This window comes from Ovis aries, chromosome 15 (assembly GCF_016772045.2).
Source record: "Ovis aries strain OAR_USU_Benz2616 breed Rambouillet chromosome 15, ARS-UI_Ramb_v3.0, whole genome shotgun sequence".
Classification (NCBI taxonomy): Eukaryota; Metazoa; Chordata; class Mammalia; order Artiodactyla; family Bovidae; genus Ovis; species Ovis aries.
In genome coordinates this window covers 16,652,829-16,671,798 of record NC_056068.1, presented here as the reverse complement: position 1 = coordinate 16,671,798, position 18,970 = coordinate 16,652,829, and the positions used below count along the sequence as shown (strand labels likewise).

At 38.0% G+C, this 18,970-nt stretch overlaps 1 protein-coding gene across 1 annotated transcript in view; it reads left to right on the top strand.

Annotated features, from left to right (window-relative positions):
- The window catches only part of ALKBH8 (alkB homolog 8, tRNA methyltransferase), a 137,113-nt gene that overhangs the window by 10,353 nt on the left and 107,790 nt on the right, over nucleotides 1–18,970 (top strand). Inside the window, exon 3 of the mRNA XM_027979164.3 lies at nucleotides 3,715–3,952. Coding sequence (XP_027834965.2) covers nucleotides 3,715–3,952 — 238 coding nt within the window. The remainder of the gene's footprint in view (nucleotides 1–3,714; nucleotides 3,953–18,970) is intronic.

Below are 18,970 nucleotides of genomic sequence, written 5' to 3'. Positions count from 1 at the left end.
CTGGAAAAATTGCTTGATTGAACAACTGTTTATTAAAGTGAGCATTAATTGTATAGCCCACATGTAATAGTAAGTAAGTTCCTCCCTTCCCTCCTGCATTGCACTTGTTTTTGTGTGGTTTGACTTTAGCATTGCCCACAAATTACTTGGAAAGCATCTTTGAGTACTGCTATTACTCCTCAGGTCACCTCTCACTGTCTTCGCCAATTCCTAGGTGGGGTATGGATCCTTGTCAGTTACAGAACTGTTGTAGTTCCTTAGATTTGGGAATACTGGAAATATTTTTGTATTATGGCTACATATGACCAAAGCTATTCTGGTACTTTAGTTTATAATCTCACTGAGTGAGGTCCAGGGTAAACCATCTGAGACTAAATTTTATACCATATTTTCTAGTATTGTATTAGTATGTTTATTGTGTGTGTGTGTGTGTGTGTGTGTGTGTGTGTGTGTGTGTGTATACTTACATGTTCTTTCATCACTAAGTCCTGTTTGGCTCTTTTGAAACCCCATGGATGGTAGTTTGCCAGGCTCTTCTGTCCATGGGATTTCCCAGGCAAGAATACTGGAGTGGGTTGACATTTCCTTCTCCAGGGCACTTTCCCCACCCAGGGATCAAACCTGTTTCTCCTGCACTGCAGATGGATTCTTTACCATTGAGCCACCGTACATATAAACTATTGGCTGCCCCATAACAGAGCAGAGCTTTACTTATTATCCAATTTTATAATAATTTCTTTTACATTCTTTTAAAACAAGGTTCTAGATATGAACCTTCTCCTTTTATACATATGAAACTGATACATTATGTTCTAAACTCCAGCTTCATATAAATCAAGTGTTGTCAGACAGGTCAAATCTGTCTTCAGGTCAAATCTGACTTGTTAGCTAAGAATGAGTTTTACATTTTAAGGGTTGTTAAAAAATTATAACTAAATAGAGACTTATTAGATGCTGAAGAGATCAGGAAGAGATGGAAAGAACACATGGAGGAACTGTACAAAAAAGATCTTGATGAACTGGATAAGTATGATAGTGTGGTCAGTTACCCAGAGCCCAGAGCCAGATATTCTGGAGTGTGAAGTCAAGTGGGCCTTACTTAGGAAGCACTGCTGTTAAGAAAGCTAGTGGATGTGATGGAATTCTAGTAGCTGTTCAAAACCCCAAAGAATGATGCTATCACAGTGCTGCACTCAGTGTATCAGCAAATCTGGAAGACCCAGCAGTGGCCACAGGACTGGTAAAGGTCAATCCTCATTCCAGTCCCCAAGAAGGGTAGTACTAAAGAATATTCAAACCATCAGACAACTGCACTCATCTCCCATGCTAGTAAGGTCATGCTTAAAATCTTGCACACTGGGCTTCAGCAATACGTGAACCAAGAACTTCCAGATGTCCAAGCTGGGTTTAGAAAGGGCAGAGTAACCAGAGATCAAATTGCCAGCACTCGTCTGATCATAGAGAGAGGAAGGGAATTCCAGAAAAACATCTATCTCGGTTTCATCAACTACACTAAAGCCTTTGACTGTGTGGATCATAACAAATTGTGGAAAGCTCTCAAAGAGATGGGAATACCAGACCCATTTAGCCTATCTCCTGAGAAAGCTTTCTGCATGTCATGAAGCAACAGTTAGAACCCTGTACAAAACAACTGATTGGTTCAAAATTAAGAAAACAGTATGACAGGGCTGTCTGCTGTCACCCTGTTTATTTAACCTGTACGCTGAGCACATTATGAGAAATGCCAGGCTGGATGAGTTATAAGCTGGAATCAAGATAGGCGGGAGAAACATCAACAATCTCAGTTATGCAGATGATACCACTCTCATGGCAAAAAGTGAAGAGGAACTAAAGAACCTCTTGATCAACCTCCTGATGAGGGTGAAGGAGGAGAGTGATTTAGCTTGCTTAAAACTAAATATTAATAAAACTAAGATCATGGCATCCTGCCCTATTGCTACAGGGCAAATAGAAGAGGGAAGGTGGAAGTAGTGACAGCTTTCCTTCTCTTGGGCTCTAAAATCACTGCAGGTGGTAACTGCAGCCATGAAATCAGAAGATGATTGCTTCTTGGCGGGAAAATTATGACAAACCTAGATAGCGTGTTGAAAAGCAGACACATTACTCTGCCGACAAAAGGTCTGTATAGTCAAGGCTGTGGTCTCCCCAGTGGTCATGCAGGGTTGTGAGAGCTGGATTGTAAAGAAGGCAGAACATCAAAGAGTTGATGTCTTCGAACTGTGGTGCTGGAGAAGACTCCTGAAAGTCCCTTGGACAGCAGGGAGATCAAACCAGTTAATCTTAAGGGAAATCAACCCTGAATACACTTTGGAAGAACTAATGCTGAAGCTGAAGCTCCAGTATTTTGGTCAACTGATGCAAACAGCTGACTCATTAGAAAAGTCCCTGATGCTGGGAAAAGATTGAGGGCAGAAGAAGAGGGTGTCAGAGAATGAGATGCTGGATGCCATCACCGATGCAATGGACATGAACTTGGGCAAACTTCAGGAGATGATGAGGGACAGGGAGGCCTGGCATGCTGCAGTCCCTGGGGTCGCAAAGAGTTGAACACAACTGGATGACTGAACAACAGCAAAAAATAATTAATGGGACTATGTGACAGAGCCTTATATGATCTGTGAAACCTAGAATATTTCCTCTCTGGCATTTTTCAGAAAAGCTTTGCCAATATCTGGTGTAAATGATGAACCTGATGCGGGTAGACGATTAGTTGTTTACTTTTGTTATGCTTCAGAATTTCAAGATCTTAACATGGTGAAGAATGCTTTTAAGTACAGAGACTATAAGGCTTCAAGTATTAGGATAAAAATAGGAGACCTCTTCCCCACCAAATTCCTTGAGTAAAGTTGAGCAGGATTGCAAATGACAAGGAAATAAGCATGATATTTTCAAAGAAAAAAAATTTAATTGCAAAATGACTGGATAATCCAGACACAGGAAACTTTTCCTATTTCATATTCAATAGAACTTGTAATTGTTTTTTTTTTCTTCTTTGAGCCAGTACCTTTACCTTTAGTTTTTAGTAAACATTGTATAATGGTTATATCAAAAAGTATAGATTCTGGAAACTGACAGAAGTAAATTTTAAACTCAACCCCAACTAATTACTACCTTAACCTCATTTTCTGATTTTTAGTTTCTTACCATATGAAGTGGGACTAATATTACCCACTTTGTAGGATTATTGTGAGGGCTTCTTGGGTTGTGCTGGTGATGAATCTACCTGCCAGTGAAGGAGTTTCAGGGATGCAGGTTCAATCCCTTGGTTGGGAAGATCCCCTGGAGTAGGAAATGGCAAACTGCTCCTCTGTTCTTGCCTAGAAAACTCCATGGGCAGAAGAGCTTGGTGGGCTACAGTCTGTGGGGCCATAAGGTGTTGGACGTGACTCAGCACACAAAGGATTGTTGTGAAGATTGTTTTACTGAAGATTGAATATAAAATCATATAGCACAGTGTCTAGCCAAAAAGCAAGATTTATGTAAATCCTTGTTTCTTCTCCTTTCTACCTGTTCTTTCTGTTTCATTATGTTAAATTTATGAACAGTGAAAGTTAACTTTTAATTTGTGTTTATGGTCACTAAAAGGCTATTTAAAAATCAGTATCATTTGCAATATTTTGTTTTAAAATGTTATTTAAAAATAACAGATTGATATCAACTGCTCATGTTACTTTCTTTTTTTTGTCTTTTTAGAGTCTGATTGTTGCCAATGGTGGTTTGGGTAATCAAGTGAGTAGGAACCAACTGCTCCCAGTTTTAGAGAAATGTGGATTGGTGGATGCTCTCTTAATGCCACCTAATAAACCCTACTCATGTGTAAGATACAAAACTGTAGAAGAATCCAAGAAAGCCTATGATACGCTCAATGGCAAAGAAATAGTGGATGATTTAGGACAAAAGATCATCCTGTACTTGAATTTTGTGGAAAAAGGTATGTCATACAGGTATCTTTTTAAAAATGGTTTTTGCTTTTGTGTGAGTTTTCTTTCATATCTAAGTCAAAAGTTTCAGTTGTAGACTTTTGGACATCCCATTTGGGGCTTAAGCAATCTCTCCCCCCTTTTTCTTTATAACATTCTTTAAATGCCTAGTATTGTATAAGCATGGGACTAGTAGTTGAAGGGAGATAATTTAGATATAGCTTATTATTTCTGAGGAGCTGGTCCCACCAAACTAATAATATCTTTATTATATATTTTATTTATTTTGGAACCCTGCTGTCTAATTGTGTTTTTCAGTATTTATTGTTAAGGGTTCAGATTTATTTTACAGTGTCTACCTAGAAGCTTTCAATTAATCACTTAGGAATTAATTGTGATCCAAATGATTGTGTGCCAAGGTTCACAATTATGGAGGAACAGCTTTAGCCACCAAAGATGCATGAAGCTTTATAGTGGTGATAGTCAGTTGAACTTTCTGTGTTGGTAGAAATATGTTCATATTTTATATCTGTGTTGTCAAGCATGATTCTGTGGATTTTAAAATTTGATTTTATTTAAATAAATTCAGTTAACGAATTTAAATAAAAGTTTGACAGACTGATTTACCAAATTGCTATAGGGGTTATTCCATCTTTTCACCACTGACCCATGGAAATGAAGTATATTGAGATGAACTTTGATGTTTAAACATCTCATCTCCTGCTATTATATTCATTTGCTACCTGTTTAGGCAACAACAGTTTTGTCTAGATACGCTGTGGGTAAGTAAGTGAGTGTATGTCAAAATTATGTTTTTTAAAATAAGACTCAAAGGAAACTTTAAATAACTCTATTAAAGATATGTTTTATAAGTTATGATTCTCAGTGTCTATATGTACTTAATTTTAAATCTGACTTAAGCTTTCAGATTTTGCAAAGCAGATTGTTTTCATATTTTGTTTTTGTGGTCAGTTTTTTAAAATTATGTGGTTTAAAAATAAATCTTAATCAGAGAATATTATCATTGGGTTTTCCTCCAGCATGTTGAACAATGTAAGAAATTGCATGAAATGAATTTTGGAATGATTTTTATTTGAAATCCTATATTAGATCCAGAGGTTTTCTTTTTTTTTTTAATTGAAGTATAGTTGACTTACAATGTTGTGTTAGTTTCTGGTATATAGCGAGGTGATTCAGTTATATATATATGTGATATATTTTACACTATGGTTTACTATGGGATACTGAATATAGTTTCCTGTGCTACACAGTAGGACCTTGTTGTTTATCCATTTTATATGCAGTAGCTTGCATCTGGTAACCCCACCAAACTCACAAACCATGCCTCTCCTACTTCCCTGCCCTTGGCAAGCAACCAAAAATCTGCTCTCTATATCTGTAAGTCTGTTTCTGTTTTGTAAATAAGATCATATGTGTCATATTTTAGATTCCATATATAAGAGATATCATATGGTATTTGTCTCTCTCTTTCTCACTTACCTTAGAATGATAATCTCTGTTTCGATCCATGTTGCTACAGATGGCATTCTTTCATTTTTTATGGCTGAGTAGTATTCCGTTGTGTGTGTGTGTGTGTGTGTGTTTATATACACATACATCTTCTTTATCCATTCATTTGTCGATGGGCATTTATGTTTCTTCCATGTCTTGGCTGTTGTAAATAATGCTACTGGGAACATTGGTGTGTGTGTGTATTTTTTTGAATTATAGTTTTGTCCAGATGTATGCCCAGGAGTGGAATTGCTGGGACATATAGCTACTCTAGATTTTTGAGGAACCACCATACTGTTATTTCACATTTTTCTATTACTTGACCATAGAAGCAAAAATGAATATTTAAATTTTATATTAAGTATTTAGAATCTGGTTTGTTTATGGAGGGGCATACTGTAGATATGAGAAACCTTTCTTAGATTTAAAAAGTGGCCTGATTGTGTTCAAACAAAATACTTAAGTAAATACTGTTGTATTTGCTATTGGTAATTGCAGTAGATAAAATGTACCATGACTTTTATCTTAGCCTTAATTTTTATATTTTTAATATGTTGTGTGCTGGGCTCCCTTTGGCAGCACACATACTGATATGTTATATGCCTCTCAACATTATTATTTCTAAAAATGAGGCTTAGAATGTTGACTAAAAAAAGACCCAATCATAACCTAGAAATTAACAGTTATGTTTTATTTTGTGGGAATGTTTAGGACTTCAAGCCCAGGAGACAGCATCTCAAGTAGTCCTGAGAAACTGCTTTGAGGCAGTGGGGGAAGCAGTCAAGTTATGTAGGAGTTTGCAATACAGTGGGGCAGGTAGTCTGAATGTCAAAGATTACTGTTAATTAGGGAAAATCATATATCTTTCAAGTTAAGGAATTTAACACTTTTCTAAGTTTAGAAAGATGCAAGCGTCTGGGTATATTGAAATAATTTCTTCCATGTGTACCTCACTTGTGTGGGGCCAGAATCCTGTTTCTTGACTTAAAAAAAAAATTAACTATTTTAATTGAAGGATATTACTTTACAGTATTGGGATGGTTTTTGCCATACATCGACATGAGTCAGCTACAGGTGCACATGTGTCCGCCCATCCTGAACCCCGCACCCATCTCCCTCCTCACCCCATCTGTCTGGGTTGTCCCAGAGCACTGTCTTTGGGTGTCCTGCTCCATGCATTGAACTTGCATGGTCATCTATTTTACATATGGTAATATACATGTTTCAGTGCTATTCTCTCAAATTATCCCACTTTTGCCTTCTCCCACAGAGTCCAAAAGTCTGTTCTTTACATCGGTGTCTGTTTTGTTGCCTTGCATATAGGATCGTCATTACCATCTTTGTAAATTCCATATATATGTGTTGTTATACTGAATTGGTGTTTCTCTTTCTCACTTACTTCACTCTGTATGATAGATTCCAGTTTATCCACCTCATTAGAACTGACTCAAATGTCTTCCCTTTTATAGTTGCATAATATTGCATTGTGTATATGTACCACAATTTCCTTAACCATGCATCTGCCAATGGACACCTTGGTTGCTTTCATGTCCTACCTATTGTAAACAGTGATGCAGTGAACATTGGGGTACATGTGTCTCTTTCAAATCTGGTTTCCTCGGTGTGTATGCCCAACACTGGGGTTGCTGGGTCGTATGACAGTTCTATTTGCAGTCTTATAGGGAATCTCAATATGGTTCTCCATAGTGGCTGTACCAGTATGCATTCCCACTAACAGTGTAAAAGGGTTCCCTTTACTCCACACCCTCTCCAACATTTACTGTTTGTAGACATTTTGATGGTGGTCATTCTGACTGGCATGAGATGATACCTCATCATGGTTTTGATTTGCATTTTTCTAATGAGTGATGTTGAGCATCTTTTCACGTGTTTATTAGCCATCTGTATGTCTTCTTTGGAGAAATGTCTGTTTAATTCTTTGGCCGTTTTTTGATTGGGTTATTTGTTTTTCTGGTATTGAGTTGCATGGGCTGCTTGTATATTTTGGAGATTAATTCTTTGTCAGTTGTTTCATTTGCTGTTATTTTCTTTTATTCTGAAGACTGCCTTTTCACATTGCTTATAGTTTCCTTCATTTGCAAAAGCTTTTAAGTTTAATTAGGTTCCATTTGTTTATGTTTGTTTTTATTTCCATTACTCTGGGAGGTGGGACCTAGAGGATCTTCTTGTGGTTTAAGTGTTCTGTCTATATTTTCCTCTAAAAGTTTTATAGTTTCTGGTGTTACATTTAGATCTTTAATCCATTTTGAAGTTAATTTTGTGTATTGTGTTAGAAAGAGTTCTAGTTTCATTCTTTTACACATGGTTGACCAGTTTCCCCAGCACCACTTGCTAGAGAGACGACTGTCTTTTCTCAATTGTATGTTTTTGCCTCCTTTGTCAAAAATATAAGGTGTCCAGGAGTGCATGGATGTATCTCTGGGCTTTCTATTTTGTTCCATTGATCTATATTTCTGTCTTTGTGCCAATACCATACTGTGTTGATGATTGTAGCTTTGTAATATAGTCTGAATTCAGGCAGGTTGATTCCTCCAGTTCCATTCTTCTTTCTCAAGATTGCTTTGGCTATTTGAGTTTTTTTGTGTTTCCATACAAATTGTGAAATTATTTGTTCTAGTTCTGTTGAAAATACCATTGGTAGCTTTATAGGAATTGCATTGAATCTATAGATTGCTTTGGGTAGTGTACTCATTTTCTCTACATTGATTCTTCCAATCCACGAACATGGTATATTGCTCCATCTATTTGTGTCATCTTTGATTTCTTTCATCATTGTTTTATAGTTTTCTATATATAGGTCTTTTGTTTCTTTAGGTAAATTTATTCCTAAATATTTTATTCTTTTCATTGCAATGGTGAATGGGATTGTTTTCTTAATTTCTCTTTCTGTTTTTTCATTGTTAGTGTATAGGAATTCAAGTGATATCCATGTATTAATTTTATATCCTGCAACTTTACTATATTAATTGATTAGCTCTAGTAATTTTCCAGTGGTATCTTTAGGGTTTTCTATATAGAGGATCATGTCATCTGCAAATAGTGAGAGTTTTACTTCTTTTCCAATTTGGATTCCTTTTATTTCTTCTTTGATTGCTGTGGCTAGGCCTGGCACCCATTTTTCCTCATTTTAGAGAAAATCCTTTTAGTTTTTCACCATTGAGGATAATGTTCACTGTGGGTTTGTTATATGTGGCTTTCATTATGTTGAGGTATGTTCCTTCTATTCCTGCTTTCTGGACAGTTTTTTTTTTTTTTTTAAGTTCTTAAATGGGTTTCTCTGCATCTGTTGAAATAATCATATAGTTTTTATCTTTCATTTTGTTAATGTGGTATATCACACTGATTGATTTGTGAATATTGAAGAATCCTTGCCTCCCTGGAACAAAGCCCACTTGGTCATGATGTATGATCTTTTTAATATGCTGTTGGATTCTGTTTGGTAGAGTTTTGTTGAGGATTTTGCATCTATGTTCATCAGTGATATTGACTTGGAGTTTTCTTCTTTTTTTTTTGTGGCATTTTTGTCTGGTTTTGGTATTAGGGTGATGGTGGCCTCATAGAATGAGTTTGGGAGTTTACCTTCCTCTGCAATATTCTGGAAGAGTTTGAGTAGGATAGGTATTAGCTCTTTACATTTTTGGTAGAATTCACCTGTGAAGCCATCTGATCCTGGGCTTTTGTTTGTTGGAAGATTGTTGATTACAGTTTCTATTTCCGTGCTCATAATTGGTCTGTTCAGATTTTCTATTTCTTCCTGGTTCAGTTTTGGAAGGTTATACTTTTCTAAGAATTTTTCCATTTCTTCCAAGTTGTCCATTTTATTCACAAATAGTTGATCATAGTAGTCTCTTATCATCGCTTGTATTTCTGTATTGTCTGTTGTGATATCTCCATTTTTATTTCTAATTTTGTTGATTTGATTCTTCTTCCTTTTTTCATTGATGAGTCTGTCTAACGGTTTGTCCATTTTGTCTATTTATTGGTTGTTGTTCTTTTCCAGTTGCTTATATGTAAAGTTAGGTTGCTTATTTGATGTTTTTCTTGTTTCTTGAGGTAGGCTTGTATTGCTATGAACCTCCCTCTTAGCATTGCTTTTATTGAATCCCATAGGTTTTGGACTGTTGTGTTTTCATTATCATTTGTTTCTATGCATATTTTGATTTCCTTTTTGACTTCTTCCATTATTGTTGGTTATTCAGAAGCATGTTGTTTAGCTTCTTTATGTTTGTGTTTTTATAGTTTTTTTTCTATAGTTATCTAATGTTACTGCATTGTGATCAGAAAAGATGCTTGAAACAATTTCAAGTTTTTAAAATTTACCAAGGCTAGATTTTAGGCCTAGGATATGATCTATCCTGGAGAATGTTCCGTGTGCACTTGAGAAAAAGGTAAAATCCATTGTTTGGGGGTGAAATGCCCTGTAGATATCAGTTAGGTCTAACTGGTCCATTGCATAGTTTGAAGCTTGTGTTTCTTTGCTAATTTTTTGTTTGGCTGATATATCCATAGGTGTAAGTGGGGTATTAAATTCCCCCACTATTATTGCGTTACTGTTAATTTCTCCTTTCATACTTGTTAGCATTTGCCTTACATTATTCAGGTGCTCCTATGTTCAGTGCATATATATTTATAATTGTTACATCTTTTTCTTGGATTGGTCTCTTGATCATTATGTAGTGTTCTTCTTTGTCTCTTATCATGGTTTTTATTTCAAAGTCTTTTTTATCTAATATGAGTATTGCTACTCCTGCTTTCTTTTGGTCTCCATTTGCATGAAATATCATCTTCCAGCCTCTCTCTTTCAATCTGTATGTGTCCCTAGGTTTGATGTGGGTCTTTTGTAGACAGCACATATAGAGGTTTTGTTTTTTTATCCATTTGGCCAGTCTTTGTCTCTTGGTTGGAGCATTTAACCCATTTACGTATAAGGTAAATTATTGATAAATGTGATCCTGTTACCATTTACTTTGTTATTTGGGGTTCGTTTTTATAAACCTCTTTGTTTTCTGTCTAGAGAAGATTCTTCAGCATTTGTTGAAGACCTGGTTTGGTGGTGCTGAATTGTCTCAGCTTTTGCTTGTCTGTAAAGCTTTTGAATTTCTCCTTCATATCTGAATGAGATCCTTGCTGGGTAGAGTAATCTTGGTTGTAGGTTCTTCTCTTTCATCACTTCAAGTATGCCCTGCCATTCCATTCTAACCAGAAGAGTTTCCTTTGAAAGATCAGCTGTTATCCTTATGGGGATCCCCTTGTGTATGATTTATTGCTTTTCCCTTGCTGCTTTTAATATTTGCTCTTTGTGTATAATTTTTGTTAGTTTGATTAATATGTGTCTTGGGGTGTTTTGCCTTGGGTTCATCCTATTTGGGATTCTCTGGGTTTCTTGGCTGTTTCTTCCCCCATTTTAGGGAAGTTTTCAACCATTATTTCCTCAAGTATTTTCTCATGCCCTTTCTTTTTGTCTTCTTCTGGAATATGTATGATTTAGCTGTTGGGGTGTTTAACATTGTCCCAGTGGTCTCTGAGGTTGTCCTCATTTCTTTTTAGTTTTCTCTCTATTCTTAATTTATTTCCACCATTCTATCTTCCACCTCACTTTTCCTCTCTTCTGTCTCAGTTATTCTACTGTTGGTTTCCTCCGGAGTGTTTTTAATCTTAGTTATTGTGTTGTTCATTATTGATTGACTCTTCTTTGTTTCTCCTAGGTCCTTGTTAAACATTCCTTGCATCTCCTCGATCCTTGTCTCTAGTCTATTTATCTTTAACTCCATTTTGTTTACAAAATTTTGGATCATCTTTACTATAATTATTCTGAATTCTTTTTCAGATAGATTCCCTGTTTACGTCTTTTATGTTTGGTTTGGTGGGGTTTTATCATGTTTCTTCACCTGCTGGAGATTTCTGTTTTCATTTTGCTTAGCTTGCTGTGTTTGGGGTGCCCTTTCTGCAGTCTGGAAGATTGTGGTTCCTCTTAATTGTGGAGTCTGCTCACTGTGGGTGAGGTTGGACCAGTAGCTTGTCAAGGTTTCTTGGGTGGGAGAACCTGTGTCTGTATTCTGGTGGTTGGAGCTGGATCTCTTCTCTCCAGAGTACAATGAGATGTTCAGTAGTAGTTTTGGGTTGTCTATGGGTTTGGTATGGCTTCAGGCCACCCATCTTTTAATGTTCAGGGTTGTGTTCCTGTTTTGCTGGAGAATTAGTGTGGTATCTTGAACTGAAACTTGCTGGCTTTTGGTGGAGCTTGGTTTCAGTGTAGGTATGGAGTCTTTTGGGTGGGCTCTTGTCTATTAATGTTCCCTGAGTCAGGAATTCTCTGATGTTCTAAAGTTTTGGAGTTGAGCCTCCTGCCTCTGGGTTTCTTTCCCAGTCTTACTGTAGCCTCACGACTTCTCCATCCATACAGCATAGAAGATAAAACCCCCAGGTTAATGGTGAAACAACTCTGAACAGCCAGAAACCCACAGAAAATTTCACAGAGTTGTAGAGAGAAGAGAAGGGGAAGGAGGGAGACAGAGGTAACCAGGAGGAGAAAAGGGGAGAGACAAAAGTGGAGAGAGCAGTCAAGCCAGTAATAAAGTCCCTAAGTCCTCTCCACAGCCAGGAATACCCAGAGAAATTCATAGTTATATAGAGAAGAGAAGAAGGAGGAGGGCGATAGAGGTGACCAGGAGGAGAAAAAGGAATAGTCAAAAGGGGAGAGAGCTGTCAAGCCAGTAATTAAATCCTTAAGTGCTCTCCACAGCCAGGGACACCCAGAGTGATTCACAGGGTTGTATAGAGAAGGAGGAGGGTGATAGAGGTGACCAGGAGGAGAAAAGTGAGAGTCAAAAGGGGAGAGAGCTATCAAGCCAGTAATCAAATGCCTAAGTGAAAATGGATATTGAAGATTAGACTCTTAAAGACAGAAAATTAATAATAAATATCAAAAAGCAAAGATTAAAAACTTAGACTAGAGGTTAAACTCCCAAAGATCCAATATAGAAAATACAAAATTGATCACAAAAATTAAGATATGTATGGAATTTGTTTAAAAAAAGAACTAGTTTCTTTCTTTCTTTTTTTTTTTAGAAAGGTGAGAGTAGGCTATAAAAATGAAAGTTAAAGGAGTAATAAAGAATTCAAATTTTCCAAAATTGAAAAGTGATAATAGTAAAAATATATGTAGGGATTTCTGTGGAGCTGTTGTGGGCAATGTGGGTTCAGTTCTGTGTCAGATTGTCCCTTGGTCTGACTTGTACTTGTCCTCAAGGTCTGTAGCTGCCCCCAAAATACATAGTATCAGCATTAACTTTAGGGCTTTAATTTGTTGCACCTGTCACTTCCAGGGTTGCTGCCCCTTCTTTGTTTATTTTGGCTTCCTCTGTTTGCAAGTCTCTTCAGTGTCTTAATTTCTGCCCTGACATGAGGGAGTGAAGGTGGACACTTATTTTATCTCACTTGTTCAGTTGTGCTGTGGAGAGGGAGGAACATTGCAAACAAATACTGCTGGCATGTGTGGGCAATGCTCACATTGGAGGGACCATCTTGGGTTTGCCACAGCCCAAGGTGCTGTCTACTTTCCGGGTCCACACTGCTCAGGCTCCAGGGTGCTCCGTGAGGGTCCTGTCCCAAGTGGACCCTGTGTTTTGTGCACTTCCCAAGTCTAAGCCTCTCAGGTTCTTGGGTGCCCCAGAAGGGCACAGGCCCAGATGGGCTGTCTGTTTAGTGCTCATCCCAGGTCCAAGCTGCTCAGGTGACCAGTGCTTGGCGAGCCCACTGTCCCAGGTGGGCCATGCATCTTAACCATCTCCCTGGTCCCTGCTGCTTGGTTTCCTGTGTGTGCTATGAGGGCCTAGTCCCAGGTGTCCCATGTGTCTCCTCTGGGAAGCTGATCTCAGGCTGTGACACTCCTGGTGGATGTGAATCTTCCAGGATCCCAGGAAGACATGGTTAGCTGGCAGCCTGTTTACAGCTAGGTGGAAGATGCAGTCTCTTGCGCCAACATTGCAGCGGCCCCTTGCCTTGTGACTCTGGCTGTCGCACACCTGCCTCTCTGCCTCCGGGGAAGGAGGGCCCTAAATAGCAGCTAGCTTCCTCTCCTTTGGTATTTGCTAGGATGCAGATGCAGTCTTTTGTTCTGTGAAGGCACCAGGTGTTACCACGTGTCATTAGAGCCTTTTGTAGGAAATGTCCTTTTTTTCCCCATCTCTCTGGCGATCCCATAGTTTGGGTTGCTATGTCATATTAGCCTACTCAGATTGTTCACAGGTCATCCAAGCCTGATATCTATCCTAGGGACCGATGATCCAGCCTGTGCCTCCCTGCCCAGCCCCCACTCGCTAGTGGCAGATGCGAGTATCTCAGCCACTTCTCTGCTGGTAGTTGTGGTTAAGTGTGTATTCTGTGGGTTTTTTTTTTTTTTCCAGTTATGCTCCAGCTGAGACTCCACAGCTCCCCACTGACACACCTGTGAGAGTGTTTCCTATTGTGTGGAAGCTTTTCCTTCTTCACGACTCCCTCCCTGGGACAGGTCTCCATCTCTAAATCTTTTGTTTCTGTTTTCATCTTTTATCTTTTGTCCTACCTCTTTTTGAAGACATTGGGCTACCTTTATGGGTGTCTGGTGTCCTTTGCCAGTATTGAGATGTTGTTTTGTGGAAATTTCTCCATATTCAAATGATCTTTGATGAATTTGTTGGGGAGAAAGTGGTCTTCCCATCCTGTTCCTCTGCCATCTTGGAACCACCCCTTGTTTCTTGATTTTATTATATCCTTAGTTCTTCATTCTCCATAGGAGTGGTGACAGCTGACAGTTGCTGAATTAAAGGCATTATCCTCTCTTTGGGTGCCCTCTGGGCTCAGCAATTTATGTTTGCAGGCCTAAAATCAGTGATGGTTGTTACATCCTTGATTACTAATATGGCAGGAAATATTCCATTTTACAGTCCCTGCCCATGGTCGGAAATTTGACCAATATTTGAGAGACATTTCATGACCATTTTTTGTCGTGTGGTACTTGGCAGATCATCCTAGATTGGACCAAAGTTCTTTCTTGTTGATATGTCACTTCTGGTAATTTCCAGATTAGACTCACTGACAGATAAAAGATTCTCTGGATCCTCTATCTTTAACCTATTAGGATCCATGAGATATTTTACCTTGCCTGCTTCCTCCCACACCTAGAATCACACTATCACAATTACTGATGGCATATAGAACTACATTTTGACCAGTTGCTTGAAGTTATGTAGTCATCATTATATTTGTTGCATGCCTGGTTACATACTGAAAGAGACAAAAATCTTATGTAATGTAGCTAGTAACATTGACAAAGTCATAGTGTAGCAGAGAGATAAAGGTATAAACAATTTGGAAACAGAGAACAAGTTAAAGAACAAATTATTAGTATAACTAGTTGTGATCAAGTTGCAATAACCATCAAGTCCATAAGAAGGCCAGCTGGAGAAGCCAAATCTTGGCAAGGTCGACTAAGCATCTTCACTTTCACTTTTCATGCATTGGAGAAGGAAATGGCAACCCACTCCAGTGTTCTTGCTTGGAAAATCCCAGGGATGGGGTAGCCTGGTGGGCTGCCATCTATAGGGTTGCACAGAGTTGGATGTGACTGAAGTGACTTCACAGCAGCAGCAGCAGGCAGAGAGAAAAATGTAAATGTTTTATCTTTGTTTACAAAGGCATTCTTTATCAACATTTTGTAGGTCACAGCATAAAAAAAAAGTTTACTGGAAAACAGATTGAAGTTAGTATGTTCTGAAGTCAGTTATAAATCACATTTATCAGTTCAATCTATATGAAGTAAGCAGATTTTCCATTATAGTTTGTAATTTGTTATGCAATTAAGTAGCATTAAGCCTATCAGAAACACATTTGTTTAAAAATTCTGTGTCCTCTTCAAAATCTTTATTATGTAAAAGCAGTGCAAAATTATGATAGTCTGTAAAGGACAAAACTTAAAATAGCATGGTTATAGAGTTGAGTACAATGTAATTAGGAAACTTGGATATTTCTGCAACATGTAACATGTTAGTATAATCACTATAGTTACGACTGATAACATTATATCAGGACATACCAGATGTTAGGGATGTCATATAAATTTTGGAATATATGTATTAATGATATTTATCCATACATTACAACCTAAAGTTCACATTCAATCACTTGACAATGTTTTTGAGTAGGGGCTTCTCTGGTGGCTCAGATAGTAAAGAATCTGCGTAAAATGTGGGAGACCTGGGTTCAATCCCTGGGTTGGGAAGATAAAAATACTAAATAGACTTAGTTTAATATTCATCTCTGAGATGTCTCAAAGACTCTTCTTCAAAGCATCCATCCCAGTTAGCTGGAGACTAAAAGAGCTTTAGTTAGATTTTGATATTTGGGAAGTTTGTTAGAAATATAAAGATTTTAAAGCACAACAGGATCATAGGTCACTGAAACGATACCTATTCATTTAACCAAAGTCACAAAAACTATTAAAAGAAAGTAAATATAGATTGTTTAAGGGTGCAGAAACTCACACAATCTATTATAAAAGGAGCACTTTTAACAAATTAAATTCCAGTCCTATACTAGCTCACTTGAAGTCTATTTACTCAACAACTTCAGTCTAAATTTGGTTAATCCTGACTGTGTACAGAACTTTTTCTTCAGGGTTTGTTTCCACAATCTCTGATCACTTTCTGTATCCATCCTGTGTCTCATTTTCCACCCACATAAAATTAACCAGCTCATACTTTTTTTTCAATAAAATGTAATTCCATTTCTCATACCTTTTTAATGAAATCATACATTCTACTTCTTATTGTGTACTGAAATGTTACTGTGTTATTCACTTTAACTACATGTTTAAATTAGAATCCTCAACTCTTAAAGCCTTGATTTTTAGTAAAGCTAACAAACAATTGATGAAAGTGAAAGAGGAGAGTGAAAAAGTTGGCTTAAAGCTCAACATTCAGAAAACAAAGATCATGGGAAGTCCACCACTTCATGGGAAATAAATGGGGAAACAGTGGAAACAGTGTCAGACTTTATTTTTGGAGGGTCCAAAATCACTGCAGATGGTGACTGCAGCCATGAAATTAAAAGACGCTTACTCCTTGGAAGAAAAGTTATGACCAACCTAGATAGCATATTCAAAAGCAGAGACATTACGTTGCCGCCTAAGGTCCATCTAGTCAAGGCTATGGTTTTCCAGTGGTCATGTATGGATGTGAGAGTCGGACTGTGAAGAAGGCTGAGCACTGAAGAATTGATGCGTTTGAACTGTGGTGTTGGAGAAGACTCTTGAGAGTCCCTTGGACTGCAAGGAGATCCAACCCATCCATTCTGAGAGAGATCAACCCTGGGATTTCTTTGGAAGGAATGATGCTAAAGCTGAGACTCCAGTACTTTGGCCACCTCATGTGAAGAGTTGACTCATTGGAAAAACCTGATGCTGGGAGGGATTGGGGGCAGGAGGAGAAGGGGACGACAGAGAATGAGATGGCTGGATGGCATCACGGACTCGATGGACGTGAGTCTGAGTGAACTCTGGGAGATGGTGATGGACAGGGAGGCCTGGCGTGCTGCGATTCATGGGGTCGCAAAGAGTCAGACACGACTGAGCGACTGAACTGAACTGAACAAGCAATTATGAACCGTCTTCAAATTGAAAGTGAAAGTGGCTCTGTCTTGTCAGACTCTTTTTGACCCCATGTACTATACGGTCCATGGAATTCTCCAGGCCAGAATACTGGAGTAGGTAGCCTTTCCCTTCTCTAGGGGATCTTCCCAACCCAGGGATTGAACCCAGGTCCCCATTGCTGGCAGATTCTTTACCAGCTGAGCCACAAGGGAAGCCCAAGAACACTGGAGTGGGTAGCCTATCCCTTCTCCAGCAGATCTTCCCAACCCAGGAATTGAACCAGGGTCTCCTGCACTGCAGGCAGATTCTTTACCAACTGAGCTATCAGGGAAGCATTTTATAAATTGGTGAGCATAAACACCAGTGATAATTTTTAAAAACATTTGTTTTCTCATAGAGAACATCTCAGGTGATATGAAACATTTTCAACAATATTTCCAACTACCTTTAGTTTTTCTGTTTACTAATTGATGTCTCAGTATCTTTTTAGCTATTTAACAAACTTTCATCACTTAAATTAACACAGTTGTAGAACTTTAAGTTACCAGATATCTGGAAAGATCATTTTAAGTGGATATTTCTAAAATATAATTACTGTAAATTTTTTATACCAAAGTTCTTATTTCATTTACTTTTACTTTAAAGTTATTTCATGTCAAGTTATTTTTCTTGCAAGAGATCTAGTAAGGTCTTATTTATTAAACCTAGGTTAGGTACAATAATCTTAACATGTCTTAATTAGATCAACAATCTTAAACATCAATATCAGATATCAACCTGATAGTGAATATTTCCCAGCTCACATGAACCTGAAAGTCATCCTTGCCATTTTAAATATAAGTGCTTTTTATTAAAATTAAGTAGAACTCTTTATAAACTTAATTTTGATAGTACTTTCTAGAAGTAGAGATATCTCATATGTATAATGTGTACACAGACATAAACGGGCAAACTAGAGATCTCATGGCTTTACTAAAAGCTTAGATATGAACCACACGTAACAATATAAACTTACTAGTTTACAAACAGAATACATTAAGATTGCTTGCTCAGATGACTAAGGCTTGTTATCTGTAAGTTTGGCTAAGGGAGCATTTCCAGTGATTTGAATTTTAAAACTGCCATTTTTTTCCCCTTTGTTTTAGGTTTTGTGTGCCTGAGTTAATTGGGCTCAGTCTCAGGTCCTCATGGCCTGTATTCACATTCTGGTTTTAGAGATTTGGAAGAGAAAGACAGTTGTTTTTAGCTCCACGAAGAACAGTTCTGTCACCTAAAGTTATTGAAATCAGTGACAAGATTTTAACTGGACTGAAATGTATTTCTCAAAGTTCTGTGTTCTATAATTTCAGAATTTAATTTATCATGCCCTTAAAGGTTTGTATAAAACATTCAGCAAAGACTGTTCTGAGTTTATGAGTTAAACCAAAGCAAAATCACTAGTTTTATTTTTATTACCCTTTGCATGTTAGTTCCCAGTTTTTGCTTATTTGTGTGGCTCAGGTAACTGCTGGTTAGTACAGTTAGTCAGTGGCACCCCAATCCAGTACTCTTGCCTGGAAAATCCCATGGATGGAGGAGCCTGGAAGGCTGCAGTCCATGGGGTCACTATGAGTCGGACACGACTGAGCGACTTCACTTTCACTTTTCATTTTCATGCATTGGAGAAGGAAATGGCCCCACTCCAGTGTTCTTGCCTGGAGAATCCCAGGGATGGGGGAGCCTGGTGGGCTGCTGTCTATGGGGTCGCACAGAGTTGGACACGACTGAAGTGACTTAGCAGCAGCAGCAGTGGCAATCTGTATGCCTTGTCTTATAATACCACACAGGGGAATTATTCCCTAATTCACAATTTAAGCAAAAGAGATGTGAC